General features: G+C 41.3%; 1 protein-coding gene across 4 annotated transcripts in view; it reads right to left on the reverse strand.

The window, feature by feature from the left end:
- Positions 1-3654: 3654 nt before the first annotated feature.
- The window catches only part of PLEKHF2 (pleckstrin homology and FYVE domain containing 2), a 32998-nt gene continuing 19790 nt past the window's right edge, over positions 3655-16862 (reverse strand). For 2 of the 4 annotated variants that reach the window (XM_037382063.1, XM_037382062.1), the window contains exon 2: positions 3655-6996. In XM_037382063.1, the coding sequence (XP_037237960.1) occupies positions 6233-6982 (750 nt within the window). In that variant the 5' untranslated portion in view covers positions 6983-6996 and the 3' untranslated portion in view covers positions 3655-6232. Of the gene's footprint in view, positions 6997-8063; positions 8398-8425; positions 9243-16862 lie in introns of those variants that run through there. The other 2 variants (XM_037382066.1, XM_037382064.1) reach the window with 2 other exon arrangements.

Raw genomic sequence — 16862 nt, forward strand, 5'->3', positions numbered from 1 at the left:
TGCTGTTTTTCCTTCCCAAATTATCCCTGTCCCTTGGAACAAAGGGTGACCGGGACCATGTTAGTGTTGCACTCATCTGCCACTCACGACACGCCGTCATCACCTGTAAGCCTGAAGACACTGGCTTCCACTATGCAGCACAGGGGGCTGCTTTGCTTTAGGCATGAGCAGAACTGCACTGCGCACATTTGAATCATGTTAAATATTTCCTGCAACAAGTAAAATGGGTTTATTCACAAAGGAGTTTTGCTTGGGCTTACCACACTTAGCTTCCGTTAAGGGAGGTTACAACCCTTTCCATTATGTGCACTACAAACACTAGGAAGCAAGTATCCCAGAGGGTAACTTTCCTCTGCTTCCAAAAATCACATGTGAGAGGAGCTATATCCATCACTAAAAGCCAAAAGAGAACTGGATTAAAAATGGGCTTTTTCATGTGTTCCTCCTTTTGTATGCTACTGTTTCGGTGCTGTTAAAAATATTACACAACTCTCGTTTAAAAGCTAGGTTGGTCCTTCCAACCTTTAAGAGTCTACTCAAAATGCCAAGTTATTTATATATAATAAAGGTCAGATCAGATGCATACAATGAGTAATACTATTACAGGTGACTTTTTTTTTTTTTTTTTCCTCCCCCAATGGTAACTTTCAGCTTCAGAAGAAAAGCCTCAGAGCAGACTCAAGCCATCTAAGGCCAGTTCTCACTGAAGGTGGTTGCCTTTCCCTCTGCACCTGGCAGTAAGCTCCACAGCACTTCACATGCTTGCAACAGACTGAGAGGCCAGGTCCTCCCCTCCAGACACCGTTGGCTTTCTACTAGCACGCTCATTTTCTCAGTGTAGCAGTTAGCTCTGCTGTCTTCCATATTCCCAGCACTCCTGTACGTATCACACAACACACCCTAACACCGCAGCAGTGCTCACATCATCCCTGGCAGACAGGAGGGGTAGGCTCGGCCCTCAGTTATCCATCTTATCTTCCAGGGTAATACCCTGATAAAGCAAGTATGAAGCAAGTCAGGTGGGGAAGGAAAGAAACAAAGAAAGTGACCGTACCTATATATCTATACATACAGAAGCAGGTGTCCCAGCTCATTTTGGAGCTGTCATTCTGGAGGGGCTGCACATACCTGGACTGGGGCAAACAGGTACCAGAAGGAACCAAGTGCTATTTCAAGCAGACCAAGTAGGTCCCCTTCCTTCACTGTTGGACAGCTGATGTTATGCAAACCCATTACAAGCTCACAGGTTAGAAGTGCTCAACAGCAGCACCTGGCTCTATAAAAAGCAGCCCTCAAAGCCCTAACGCTTACTACAACACAGACTATGATTAAATTTGCATACAGGCAAAAGCTTTTGGAGAGAAAAATCTATATAGTAAATCCAGCCAGAAGCTAAAATGAATTGCTATCAAGTCACTCATGCCTGTAATACAGCTGACCATCAGCAAAACTGGCTACCTAAGGAAGGTCAACAGACACTCCTGAAGACCTGACTCTTGAAGATGTAAGCCCTTGAACTTATTCACATTATACCTCAGAACAGCTGAATAAAATGACCCCTTGCTTTCTGCCTGAACACCGCTTAGGCTGGGGGTATCATCTTGTGTAAAAGGATTTCTAAAGGAGGTTTCTTTTAGATACATTCTCACCATTTAATCCAGTTCCCCTCCCTACAACTGAGAACGTCCCTGGACAGATGGGGTGGCATTAGGTCTCTTTGTACCACCTTAGGTTTGGCGGCTGCTGCTGTTATCCGGTAGCTTTTTATGCTTGCAGAAATTAATCTGAGACAGTGTTTCTTAAAATACCAGTATCTAGTATTACTACCAGTTACTTGTATCAAGTTAACTGGAAATCTTGTAAATTTAAAACTTCATCACAATAGGATTATTCCACTTGGTGCATCTAACTGTTGTTTAGCCTGCCTAAGTGACCCTGAAATGCCTCCTGCTTCCCAGCAGATTATTTCACTGTGAATTCAATCCATTCACATCGGCAGTTTTTTATCCCAAATGCATTCAAATGCAATTGAAGCATTTTGATTTTTAGTCTGGGCACAGGTAGTAATTCAGATGATTAGAAAGTAATTTAGAAAGCGATGAATCTCTGCTGCAAAGACTGAGGTTCAGATTTGTTATTCCTGATTGAGCTTCAGAATATTTTCAGACGCACGCAGTACAGCAGAGCTGTCTGTCACTGTGCAGCAGACCCAGCGTTGCTGCGCTGCGCTCCCCGGCAGCTCCGAACTCGATCACAGCAAAGGAACAGAGCAGAGATTCTTTGAGGCAAGAGTGCCGGCTACCCGATGAGTCACGGGAGCCAGCACTGGCAAGAGACCGACCGCAAGCACAAACAAGGCGCTCAGATTTCACCAAATGAAAGGCAGTAAACAGCCAAGAGACTTTAATATTTACTACAATAATTTGCTACGGGGAGGGAAATCAGTACTCCCGACTCTTCCAGCTCTATCTGCTAACAGAACCAGGCACTCTTCTATCTGTTCAGTGAAATTACAGGAAAATACAAAAATACGATTCATAATCTGCTTCTACTTAAGCATTAACCAGCAACTATGATAACCACTGTTTCATCTGCATGAAGAGATTAGCTAAAGTATATCGCCCAGAGGGAAAGCCCCACATAAATACAAGGTTTCTGCATGTCATTTTCATAATCTGCCTGTTCGAGAAGAGACCTTAAAAGCCCTGCTGGAAACTCAACACTCATTAATCCACTCACCCATTTTGTTAAACTTTACTTAAATGGAGTAATAACGCTCAACCCTCACAGATTACTCATTAGCTACAGGAAGTTCAGCTGCATCAAACCTGAAAGGAAAACAGTCTGATTTATCTTAAGCTAACAACAGCAGTTTAGGTGCACAGGCTAAAATTACTAGGCCTCAATTAAAACATTCAGAAGAGAGACTTTTACCTTTCCTTTAGTATTTCCAGCAAATGAACACTGAAGTACCAGTGAAGAGTTGCAAAATTAACTTGGCTAAAGCCAGTAAGTACTTATATCTCCAATATGGCATCTTCTATAAGGCAGAAGCTGACTGCCCAGTCTTGCAAGAGATACACTGCAGGCACTGCTGCTGCTTTCATCCCGTCAGATTTGGAAAGCTTATCATCAAGAAAGAGCAGGTTAAGTCTACCATAAGCAAAACCAGAACATACAATATACAGGGACCAACTGTATTTAATCACTATTTTAAGATCTTAAGAGTGCAGAAGCTCTGGGAAAAGCATTAGGTAACTCTCCAGTTTGATACTACAAGCAATGTGATCCCCACTGACGATTCCATAGGGCCCAGAGCGGAGACCCCGGCACTGGGACTGGGCTGCTCAGCACCGTCCTGCACATGAAAGGTCCTCCAGCCTCTCCCAGTGCCTCAACTGGCACTGGCCCAACAAATCCCAAACTTTGCAACAGACTTGGTCATCCTGGTTTTAAACAGTTCCTCAAGTGCATGAGTGGCTTCTAAATTCATAACTACATTTATTTCCATTTTTGGCAATTTTCCATATTGCCAGTTTATTAATCCCTCCTGATAGCAAATAAACTTGCTGCTAAAACACTTGTCAAGATACAACAGTCACCCTATTTTCTGTCACCCTTGAAGGCCCAGTTAAAGAAAATTAAACACATAGGCTTGAAGCTACACCATATATTTGTAAATAAAATAATTTGACAGAACAAGATTACAAAGTACGAAACGAGCCCTTTCAGGAATTTTTAAGTACAAGAGAAGTTGATGTTAAGTCCATTTTGTAAAGTTTTAAACAAATACTACTGAGGGATAGGAGTATTACCATAAAATACTCTTATTTTTTTTTAATGCTTTCTCAAAAAGCTTGGACCATATACATCAATTTCAGATGAGAAATCCCACACGCACGCATTGGTTTGGTTACAGCTTCAGGGATCAGTGCAGCACAGTGCAAGTTTCATTCACAGATAAAAAGATATTTGAAGTAGGTACAAGAACATTCTACAAAATACAGGATGCGATCTAGCTCTTGGCAACCCTCTTCCCACCTCTAAAAAGTGCTGAAAACTAAGCACAACATACAGAAACAGGGAAAAATACACAAGGACAAGTTAATATTTGACAACTTAATAAAGAGGAAACAATTGCATCCAGAAGAAAATTGTTAGTCATTAGAAGGTATATACAAGGGAAGTTTGTACTTTGATTCTGTAGAAAAATCCTGAAACATAAATACTAAGAGAGGTACAGAAAGTAAGCACTATTAACTGAAAGTGCCTTCTCAGAACAGCCCATTTTCCCCTGCTGCAGGTCACCATTCCCTCAATCAGCTGGTCTTTCAGTATATACAATTATTTATTGCTTATCTGGCAATTTTACAGAATCTTCCTGGTCCCTAATCTCTTATCAGAAAGCATTTTCCCCTTCTTATGTTTATTTCAAAGTAGATCAAATACTCTTCAGTGCTTTTTAAAAAAAGAATTTTTAGAATTGCCCAAGCTAAAAATATTAACAGAATTTTCACCTGAAGCAATGTCTTACAGACTATTAGAGTGCCTTCTTAAAGATGCTAAGTGCACCTTTAGCTACCAGAAATCTCAGAGGGCTACAGCTTTGAAGTGCTCCACTAATTTTTATATTTAAAAAAAAAAGACTGACATTTACAGCATACAGAATGGGAGACTAGTGCAATATGCAGCATTGATTGTTTATTTAATAAATATTTAACCCAATTATTGCCACCCAAGGCAAACAGTGCAGAAATTGTCACTTAGAGATACAAAAGTTTAACTTTTTTTTTTATAAAGTCAGTTGCTACTATAGCCATACAACTATTTCAGAGGGTTTTCTGCTTCAAATTTGACACAACCATTATAAAAATATAGAAACATAGTATCTGGAGGTTTAACATGTCTCTGCAAGTCTAACTTTTACATTTACATGCAAACATGACATTTCTGTATTCAAGAACTGATTTAAAATAAAAATGAATACTGTGGTAGAGACATTTTCTGCACTGACGATTTCATTCTAGTTCTTAAATACATCTTTCTTGGTCCTGGGTATACATTTAGACTGAAATAACTAGCATCTTACATTTATCCTGAGGTCAGCTGTGTAAAAAGAAAAGCCAATTTTATAAGGTTACTTGCAGGCTTTTTGTTCAAAACATGAGGTTATTTTTAAACAAGCTAATCAAACCCTTAGGGGGGGGAACCCAACCCTCTCACCAATGTTTCAAGAAACAATTTAGTGTCATTTTTGGGAAATATTTCCAAAAACATATAGGCTATCACATCCAAATACTTTATCACCCAACTAAAATTTCAGTATGCATTTGCCGAACATGAAACTTAGAAACTGTTCTAAAAAGAAAACTTATAAATCCCCATGAAGAGTCACCCTAAGCTTCTTATCTCAAGATCCTGACCCGCAATGCAACTCCTGCAAGAACCAACCCGCTGAAGCCTGTGGGAATCCATGGAGTCTTTGGGTCTGCCTGCAGAGGGGAGGACATGTGATTCAGGTCTCCGGCACCCACCGCAGGGTACAGTTCTGACCTTGTCAAAGCTCCACTTTGAACACAGCAGTTATTTTCAATAGCACCAACAATCTCTCAGATACCAGCATCAGGCAAACACAGACAACACAGAATAGGTTTGTTTCTTCCTGAATCAGCACAACTGGTAGAAGGCACTGCTTGGCATAGGAAGTCATAAATAAGAGCAAAACAAGACAATTTCTAAGTTCTGTGACATTTCGATTTGCAAGTTATGTCACATTTCAACTTAATACATACCATGATTAGAAAAACAGGGTGTTCTAAGGGATTAACCAAAACATCACTGTTCCATGCATGCTTACGGTTTTTCTCCCTATATCCAAAAAACCCCACATAATGTATCAATATGAAGCATTAGGAAGTATGGGTTGTTAAATTAAGAAAGTACATTTTATTCTCCAACCTTCCACAAAAGTCTAACCTAGACGCAACTCAAGTATAAGAAGTTGGAAAATATTCTGATAACATTTTCAACAGTCTATCCCTGCAGAGGAATGAAAAAACTATTGTCTAGAGAATTCATAGATTGAGGCACATCGCAGTTGAAGCTATTCAGGCATATTTTATGGCTAGAACAGGATTTTTTTTGAGGAACCTCACTATAGACTTCCCCAAAAGCAGCTCCATATGGTTTGAAACACAAATTGCAACATGTGGAAAAAAAATATGTTTGGTCCTTAATCACTACTGTCTTCATCATCATCATCATCAGATACATCATTTAAAGATGATTTAGGTGAATGGCTGTAGGAGTCTGACCTAGTGGACTGACAAGCAGTCATCTCTCCGGTAGAAAGAAGATCATAGCAGAAGTCGCAAATTCGCACAGGCTTGGAAGACTGGCTCGGGAGAAGAAACCTCTTTTCAGAGCAAGGCCCACACACAACAAAGCCGCACTTGCGACAGTGGTGACGACGGTTGACAGGCGTAAATTTCGCTTTCTGACAGCGCATGCACACGGTGGCTTCCGAGTCCGGTACCCAGACAGCTGCATGTTCATTGCTAGGAGTCTTCCCGCTTTTGGAAAGCAAATCAGAAACACACTTATTTATGTGGTTCATCCACTCGGATTTCTCTGTAGCAGTGGCAGCATAAACCGCAAAAGACTTTGTTGGTGTCTTGATAAGCCACCCATTCCGTAAGTCTCCCTCATCCTGGATGGAATCAATAGTGACATTTTCCAGTGGGATTATGTGCTGTTTGTTGTACTTCTTCTTCTGGATGACAATGTTACCATAAACAAGAATGTCATTGAACAAGAAGAACTGCCTTGCTTTAGGCTTCTTCCTACACAGCTTTGTTAGTACTCCCTCTCCGATCAGAACACGACCAGGAATAGTCAGAGGTTGACCAGCTGCTCCAAAGCAGTTTTCCACTATACTTATTCTTCTAGTATTTGCCTCGCTGTTTGCCAAGCGATCCACCATCTTTCACAAGTATCCTAAAATTAGAAAGACAAGTTTGTTGTTAGAGCAGGACTGATTCAATAGCAGCCTTCCCTGAGGAAGGTACCAACCCCGCACTTCTTAAAATATCTAACAGAACCTGCTGGCTCAGTGGCATCAACTTGGGTTAGATTTAAAGAAGTCTTAACACCTAAGAATTTTTAGCAACTGAATAGTCTTTTTTTCGAAAGCAAAAATGTTCCATCCAGCTGACAGCTATCTTTACCACACAGACAGCACCTACAGCACTGCTCTTGAAAGCCTCTGGCAACAGACTAGAAGGCTTCCTTTCTAGTAAGGTTACTGTGTCCTGGTTTAATGCTCATGTTTCTCTGCCTATCCTCCTGAACTTACAGTCTGGATGGCAAAAGAAAGTATCGCCCATCATTCCAAATTCTAATACTGACAAACATCAACTTAACTGAGCTGCTTGGAGACCCATGTTCATGTTAACACAACAAATAAAAATGATATAATTGATGTTCACATAGGAAACCGCCATGCCCGAGCTCAGTATTGCTCTTTTTGCAGTACGTAGACATTAAATCATGGGCCAAAACTATGACTCTACCTGCCAGAAACATTTTGTACAGGCCACAGCTTGCACCCACCAACACCTGCTTTCATGGCAAACTTGAGCAAAGAACAGGGAGTGAGTCACAGCTGGTGGCCTATCGCCTGCTCACTGTTGCCTTCTTTTTGCAGAGGTCCCACAGTCCCTCCCTCCTCACCTACTGGAACCACATTGCAGCATCAGGATCAGGTGACGTACACAAGCAGACCAGCACAGAGGATAAGCCACACAGCTTGCAACTGCTCCTGAGAAAGACTTTGTGACCTGCACTGGCTTAAAGTTTAGGCAAGAAGACTTCGTATTTCAGGAAGTGCTGATGAACTGAGTATGTATGTTCCAGCTACCACTTAAAACCACCCCTCATCCTTCCCCAAGCAGCAAAGAAGATTTTCTCTTGAAAGGGTAAGGTTCCTAAGGCATCCAACGGGGAACTGAAAATAAGAAGCCTCTATAGTGATTCATACGTCACCAAACCGCTCTGTAGCCTACCTTTTACCCTAGAGCTTCCCAGGCAGAAGTCAGGCAAAGGAAACTTCTGCCAGTCTGATCCAGATCTGCTCCCCTCAAGCTCCTCCTGAGTACAGCAGCCATGAACCTGAACTGTGTGCTTGACGACAGCGAGAAAGCTGGCAGAGGCGAGTACTAAGGACAGACCTGTCTCTCAGCGGGCAGAAGACCGCTCTCCTGTGCCTTCCTTTCCAGCTACCACAGGGCTGACGCTCACAACACCCTTTGGTACAAGTACAGCTTTGAACAGGCCTGAAGGAGGGCAGAATAGCCAACACTCCAGCGCCTGCTACCTGTGCTTCCCAACATGATCCCCGTTTGGGAAATCCTCTACATTCACCTACCTTTTCTTTTAGGTCTACGCTGCCTGCCATCCATAGAGCACCAGCTGTAACAGAGATGAAACTGGGCTGAAACAAGGCTCAGACTTGATGCTGCTCAGACTCTCACTCTGCCACAACCTGATCCAGTCAATCTTCTTCCCATGACTCAAAGCCCAGATCCTTGCTTACAAAATAGGGATGAAACTTCTTGATAGAAGCATGGTGGCAGAGAAACCTCTCATCAGGCCTCATCTAAATAAGTATGTTACCTATCATTATACAAATCCACACGGCCAATGTTAAGTGTGATTAAAAAATAACCTATAAGTTACTACTTTGAGAGTTTAATTAGTTCCACAAGCAGGCTTGCTCAGACATAACTAAACCGACCTTTTTTTAAGTTCTGCACAAACATCACCTTGTATCGAAGTCTGACAGAGAAGACAGAAGTATCTATTAAAGATATTACTCAGCATTACTTTTGAATTGTCTTTGCGTGCCTTACAGCATTAGTTACAGCATGCAAGTATTGTGTTAACCAGTTTTATGGTTAATGGAATTATAAAGCCACCAAATCTGAGTTTATTTTGATCTGCAGAAGGCCAAGACAAAACACAAACTGCCTTATAAAAAGTATTCAAAAGATTTAACTGTGCTGCATCAAGGCACACAAGCAAGTACACCTATGCTATTTCTACCAGGTATCAAAGAAAAAAAGGCTGACCTCCTCCGTTACCCTGGCCAGTGGCTTCCGATTTGATCAGTTAGAAAGTGTAAAGCTTTAAGTCATCTTTGCTGTGAAGCAAACATTTCTTTCTGTTCTTCTGTGATGGGTTGACCCTGGGTGGATGCCAGGTGCCCATCAAAGCTGCTCTATCACTTCCCCTCCTCAGCTGGACAGGGGAGGGAAAACAGACTCAACTTGGGGGGAAATTAACCTAATTTGTTACCATCAAATCAGAGTAGGGTAACAAGGAAATAGGAACAAATCTTAAAACACTTTGACCCCCACCCTCCCTCTTTCTGTGCACAACTTCACTCCCAATCTTTTCTACCTCCTCCCCACCAGCAGGCACAGGGGGACAAGGAATGGGGGTTGCAGTCAGTTCATTGCACATTGTCTCTGCTGCTCCCTCCCCCTCAGGGGGAGGCTCCTCACACTCTGCCCCTGCTCCAGCCTGGGGTCTCTCCCATGAGAGACAGTCCTCCACAAACTTCTCCAACGTGGGTCCTTCCCACGGGCTGCAGTTCTCCATGAACTGCTCCAGTGTGGGTTCCTCCCACGGGGTGCCATCCTTCAGGAACAGACTGCTCCAACGTTGGTCCCTCACAGGGTCACAAGCCCAGCCAGCAAACCTGCCCCAGCCTGGGCTCCTCCCTCCACAGGTCTTGTCAGGACCCTGCTCCAGCACAGGCTTCCCACAGGGTCACAGCCTCCTTAACGCACCGACCTGCTCCAGCATGGGGTCCTCCATGGGCTGCAGGTGGATATCTGCTCCACTGTGGACCTCCACAGGCTGCAGGGGCACAGCCTGCCACACCGGGGGCTTCAACATGGGCTGCAGGGGAACCTCTGCTCTGGCTCCTGGAGCACCCCCTGCACCTCCTGCACTGACCTGGGTGTCTGCAGGGCTGTTGCCCTCACGTATTCTCACTCCTCTCTGGCTGCAGTTGCCGTTGTGCAGGTTTCACACATACCCCCTTCTTAAATATGTTATCCCAGAGGCACTACCACCTCTGCTGATGGGCTCAGCCTTGGCCAGTGATGGGTCCATCTTGGAGCCAGCTGGCATTGGGTCTATCGGGCACAGGGGAAGCTTCTGGCAGCTTCTCGCCCTGCTACCAAAACATTGCCACACAAACCCAATACATCTTCAATCAGAATAACCATCACTACCTTCTTTGTTAAGCTGAGGACTGAAATACTTGTCAGTCATCTCTACAGGGAAGATGGGGAGTCCAAGTGGAAGGAGGAAAAAACCCCCACCAATAAAAAAAAAAAAACAACTGTTATTTCCATCTCCTTCATCAGCTCTACTTTTCTGAACCATGACTCTTGTCAAAGTTCTCAAAGCTTTGTCGATCATTCCCTTTAAGAGAGGCCCACAAGCAGACGTTGTAGTAAATCCCTAAATCCTCCTGCAACAACAAAACTTAGCTGATACAATTCAGCCTTGTTTCCTTCTGTAGCGATACCAACTTATGTTATCTGCCCCCACCCTGTTCCCTTGTGCCATCACAAAAGCTACACAGCAAATCAGATCAGGGCTGATCAAGTTAAGAACAAATCAGAGTGCTTTAGGGCTCAGGTTTGCTGGTTAGCTGCAGGGGAAGAACGGGAAGGGAGGCAGGTGCTTAGACAGTGCCCTGCACAGAAAGTGCATTGGCTTAAACTGATCAGTAAACAGAGGTATTACAGCTTTGCAGTTTTTTTCTCTCAGGGAACAGCAGAAGACTCAAGTTGCATCAACACGATTCATTTTTTTTTTAATGCTATTACTATATAGGCATATCCAAAAATACACCTTTCAACAGACACCTTATTTCCTTCAAGCATTCCAAGCACCAATACTAACTTATACACATGGGGACACACAATAACTACCCTTTACATGTTTTACTAAGCATGAAGATCTAACCTTTTTTTTTTTATTATTTTCCTCCTTTTTTACATATATACCAACTAACTACTACCACATGGCAAGGAGGCACAACACTGGCAATTGGGAGTGAGATTTTTGGGTGATTAGTTTTACTTCTACTACAGCCTTGTCTAATGCAGAGGTGCCACTCTGCAGAAATGCTTTTGGCTTGCCCCAACTATTATCTATCTACCAAGGAGAAAGTACTAAGGAAGGAACGCAAAAGATAAGCCAGGAAATTTTAGTTGTGTATTTGTTGTCATCCTAGGCTCAAAAACCAAATTCAGGCATCTGACTGCCAAAGCCCAAGATTTGTAATGAGGGTTAATTGCCATTAACTGCCAAATAACCATTCCCATCTAACAACACACTAGCAATAAACAGCCTTTGCAAGTGCCAAAGTAGACCAACAGCTGCTTCGGACTTCAAAAACAAGGACTCAGTCACAGGGTCAGTCTAAAGTTATTTAGTAATCCCCATGTTCCCTATGAAGTGGAGAAGGAAATAAGTCAAAAGAGCGCAAAGTGGACTGGCAAAGAGAATACACTTTTCTGCAGGTACAAATCAATGTGCTACTTCTAAACTTACACTTTTATACACACTATCTGCAAATTACAACAATTTAGATGCTTTAGCTAGTCTGCAAGGGGGAACACCCACTCTCTCACACACACACCCCAGCCCCCAAAAAACCCCACAGTCACACTGACAGGTTTCAGCAAAGCTCATGGTGTGAAGTTACAGCAACCTGCAGGAAAGCACTCACTGCTCCACAACTCCAGTTCAGCCTCTCTGCACTCCCTGCCAATACACAGCAAACTCTGTTCAAGGTCACCATGAAAGCTTTCAAAATACAAGTCACTGGGAGAAGAAAACAGTGGGAGAAAAGGCTAAAGGTTTTAATTAACTGTTCTCTAGGATGACCTAAGAGAAAACAACTCCAACCAGGATCACTTAATAATCATTATGGCTTGAAACCAAGACACATGACTCCAGAACTTGTGCTGAAGACCGCACTTTCAGCTTGTTGTGAAAATCATTACTGACTGGATTTAAAGCAAGAATTCAGGGCAAGTTAAGGACTATTAGGACAAGATAATCTCATCTCTTCTAGATTGAAACTTTCATCTATAAAGTTCTACAAATTCTCCTCTAGCAGCCTCAATTAAGGTAGCAAAAACCACAGACTGCTGCTGGATTATTCCACCTTTCCAGGACATGAATTTTATTTTCCGACACTAATAGATTAGATTTTTAAAGAAGTAAGCACTCTGTCATTTTTCTCATAAATTTTTAGAGAACTAAAAATTAAAAATCCATTTGAAATCCTATGCATGCTAATGCTTATTCACCTTCACTAGCCTTTTCTGAGAAAGGAAGGCAATTCAGAAACGGTAATGAGAAACTACCTGGGAAGTATCATGATTACAAATAATAAAGAAACATGGGAAAAACAGACCAGAATACAACAGAGAAGCCATCCCCCAAGTCACAAGAGCTAAAGTTAGGAAAAGTGCACCTCTACTCAAGAGCACACAGACCAAGGAGATGTTAAATTAAAACACTGCCTGTACACATAAAGGAACTTTTAACGCCAAGATGTCACGGTCCAAAAACTATGCAAGGTTATCAATTACCAGTCTTTAAAAATTACAATAATCTCTTCTTAAAGCATATTCAGATATATTGTAAAAGATAAGAGATCATGCCCTGGAACTGGGTGGCAATATCCTCCTCTCTGCCAGCTAAAACTTTCTTGAAGTTTCTACTGTTGGCTACTGTAATAAGCAGATACTGGATTACTGTCCTCAAGATGCAGGATCTCAAGACCTTATCAAGCAAAGCAATTCCCAAGTGATGGCAAACTGTCAAAAACATACCTCGAATCTTCCCTAAAGCACATGAGGAATAAACCAGAACCATGGGCTTCAACATGACGGGCTAGACAGCTCCACTTGAGGGAAAAGTGGGAGCATCTTATACATAGTCTCGGTTTACGGATGCTATTAAATCAAAAAACCTCTAAACCTACTGTTCAGACTTTTAGCACATTCGACTTGTTTCACATTTTTTGCACACAAACTCCCAAAGGTCCCCAGGCCCTTATGCAAGGATGACTATTTGTCTATAAGGACCATCAATCCATCACATTAGGTTCATTTTCTGTGTCCAGACTGCAGTGTAGTACCAGCTGCTAATCAAAACTTCACAAAAATAAATAGATGACCCTTTAAGAAAAATTAGCTACATAGAGCTACACCACAAGCACAGTTCAGCAGCCTTTTCGAATACATAGATCTCAACTCTCAAAATGCTGCAATACCTTCAGTTTGTCCTCCTTCTCTCACACATGCTCTCAGTAAGCCCATTTCACAATGAAGACCCTGGGCAAAGGCTTTCATCTCCATAGCATAATACACTACTTAAAGATGACAAAATATTTCTTGATACAGAAAGCCCCATCTCCTTTACCATATGCAGAACAGTCTTTGACACCAAGTTATTTCTACTTTTACTCACAAGATGCTTCTACAGAAATAAAAATTCTGAACGTACCAAGATCATCTTGCTCCCCTATTCCATTCCAGTTTTGCATTTGTATCCTGTTGGAGAGAACAGTCATCTTCAAAGTGAGCAAACTTAGATATTACTGAAGCCTTTGAGGAACCAAGTTACCCACTTAGCGAAAACAGAACCCATGTTGAAGTAGTAACATATTTACTACTTTTATTAACATTCCAGGCTACAGCAGCAGGAAAGTAATTTTGGGGGGACTGCTGTACACTGACAAGTCACTTCCCACATAATTGTTTCTTTCTGCCACTGTATCCCAGTGACCAAACCAACCACCTGCCAGGACTCAGTGCTTCTACAGGTCTTACGTAAAATAGAAGAACGTTTGTTCTATATGCCAGCTCTGCTCTTGATTGAGGCCTGACTAAGCTGCACAGAATAGCTATAGCTGAAGACAGACATACTGAGCAACCCTGACTTACATAGCTACACCTAATTCAACGCTGCCAGAAAAAGCCTTCTACTATTACATTAGCAGTGTAGCAGCTCACATGATCACACAGAGCCGAACCACAAATAACACAAAGGTGCTGGAGGGGAGAAATGAGATGAAAAAAGCTATTATGGCATAGTGATGCAGACTGCATACAGCTCAGTGCAAAAACATTTCCTCACCCCAGCTCAGTGCATACTACCATCACGGCAAGCACACGTTTAGACTGCAGGACAGGGTATGCAAGAGAGGGATGCAACATCAATTCCCAAGTTTCTTCAGCAATACAGCAGAACCTGCAGTAAGTGCAGGCCATTACTTTCTGGCCTGGGCAAGAACAAGTCTTGTCCAGTACACAGTCCCTGCTAACAAGCATTAATTAATAAGCACATAATTTTTAGCATTCTTTTTCTTCAACAATCCTTCAAGGGAGGAAAATGCTACTGCCCTTGCCATAATTGCCAGTTCATTTATCATCATCTTTACAATTAGCAATTAGGCTGTTAACAACATTTCACACATTGCATTAATACAAAGCAGGCAATCTAGATTTCTCAAGAGCCATGGTATCAAGATGCAGGCAGCTCATCCATTACTACATATATTCACAGTTAAGGTGACAGCTTTAAAGAAAAAATATTTAAGCTGCTGGAAAAAGTACAAGAGCTCAAAACCAACCACACAGAGGTCCATCCAGTCCTAAAGCAGCAGCAGCAGATTCTGGATGTTTCCAAGCCATATTCAGTAACACAAGTCCAATAAAAAACAAAAAACAAAACCCACATCACTAACCACAGTATCTGATCACACCAGTGGAATGGATGAAGTGAGATGTAGATATTGTTGCAGTGAAGCTAATGCAGAGAATAGCAAAGAGAAGACTCAGAAACGTTGGCATACAAAAGAAATAGAATAAAGAAAGAAAAGGTAGAAATAGCAGGTCTAAATGAAAGCACATTATACCTTACAACCCAATTAACTTCTAAATAATTATCCAGTTGTCATACAGAGCCCTTGTTCTCACACCTGCATCTGAACATACAGACAACATCAGCAACCATGTTTCACCAGATACATTCAAACTAACCCATTTTCCTTCTTGCCCAAGGGTAACACAGTTTCATAATAAGAGTTTCTGTTCAGAGTCACTTAATAAAAGGCAAACAAGTTAAAGGTTTTATCCTGTCTGACTCCACAACTCGAAGGGTCTGAATAAAACAGATTTAAAACAGAATTGAATCTTGTTTTTATTATACTTAATCAGACAAGTTAAACGTACATGAAAGGTACAGAAGATCAATTACAAGACAGAAACAAGTAAACTGTAAACCTAAGACAGACAAAACTATCTGCAGACCAGATATCTAATGTGCATTAAATAACTGGTTTGTAACACAACTCATCTTTTGGATCTACAGAGGAAAACATCACACTGTCTCTAAACCAAGGGTTCATCAGGCAGAATCAGTCATTTAGTACATATACATATATTTTTTTGTAACAGGTTTCAAATAATTGGTATGTTATCACATCAGATTAATTCAGCTTTCCTCTTGCACTTTGCCTATGCAAGGAAGACATGCTAATTAGACTTACAGTTGAATAAACACAAGCAATTAAGTTACACAGAACCTTTACACGTCCCTCTGATTTAAAGCTATGTCTGAAATGGTAATATCGCTACTGTTTGTGAGCAAACTTTCAGCTATGAAGGTATCTCAATACTGTAATACAGTACTCTAATCTCTATTAATATTAGATGTATTGCTCTTCAGAGCAACACTTGACTTTCTCCACCACTGCCAAGTAAAACAGTGTAAATTTCTGAAGTGCAACCTGTTTAAGGAAGCCATCAATGTCTAATGCTTTGAAAATAGTTTTAGTGTGGAAAATTGCTGAAATAAACACATGCACAGCAGTTAGAAATTCTAAGTTTCTGATACAGAAGAGAAAGCAGCGTTAAGTTTTAAATCTTACTTTGGCTTCACTAGTTCCACCTCCTACACAGCCTCCTTCAATATATACAGAGAAGGATGATACCATTCGTTTGTCGTGAATGTTTCACTGTGTCATCTTCACTGGCAAAATTAAGCTTTTCTATGCACTTAGATCTGATTAGCTGTAATCAGAATCCAAACATTCACACACAAGTCAGCACTACCTGTCAAGGACCATAAAGGTAATAACAAGAGCTAGATTAAACATGATACAGAAATAGCAGCAAGAGGTATTTAATTAAACTTTATTTCTACCATTCAGTGTGTAAAATATTGAGGAAAACAAAGTTTGAAGTATCCATTAACCCATTAATGAATTAGTACTTCATTCTATATTTTATAGTTAAATACAACAATTAATTGAAAGTTTTAATATTGATTCTATATATCCATTGTTCACCGGTTGCTTCTTATGAAACAATAAAAAGACCAATTTGAACATAAAGTTAAGTGAAGTTAAAAGACATTTGACCCCAAAAATATGTTGAGAGGAGATAGAAGTATGATAAACACTTTCTAAAGGTCTTCATCACTGCTAAAAACTTGACACGTCAGTAACAACTAAATGCCTGTGCTGTGCTGGAGCTAGCTGTCCTGGGTACTATTTAAAACATAAGACAACATCTGTCAGTTAAAGAGAAATACAGTCTTCTAACAAGCAGTTCTCTAATAATTCTCCTCACAAAAGTATTCCCAAAGCTGTTGTATTTAGCAAATTGTCTTGCTATTGCTACTGTAACCAGCTGGTAAGGATGCAGAGGATAACCCTGATGGTATCTGAAAGACAGGAGTATCAACAACAACAAAAAGCA

Source organism: Falco rusticolus, chromosome 3, assembly GCF_015220075.1.
Source record: "Falco rusticolus isolate bFalRus1 chromosome 3, bFalRus1.pri, whole genome shotgun sequence".
In the NCBI taxonomy this organism is placed as follows: Eukaryota; Metazoa; Chordata; class Aves; order Falconiformes; family Falconidae; genus Falco; species Falco rusticolus.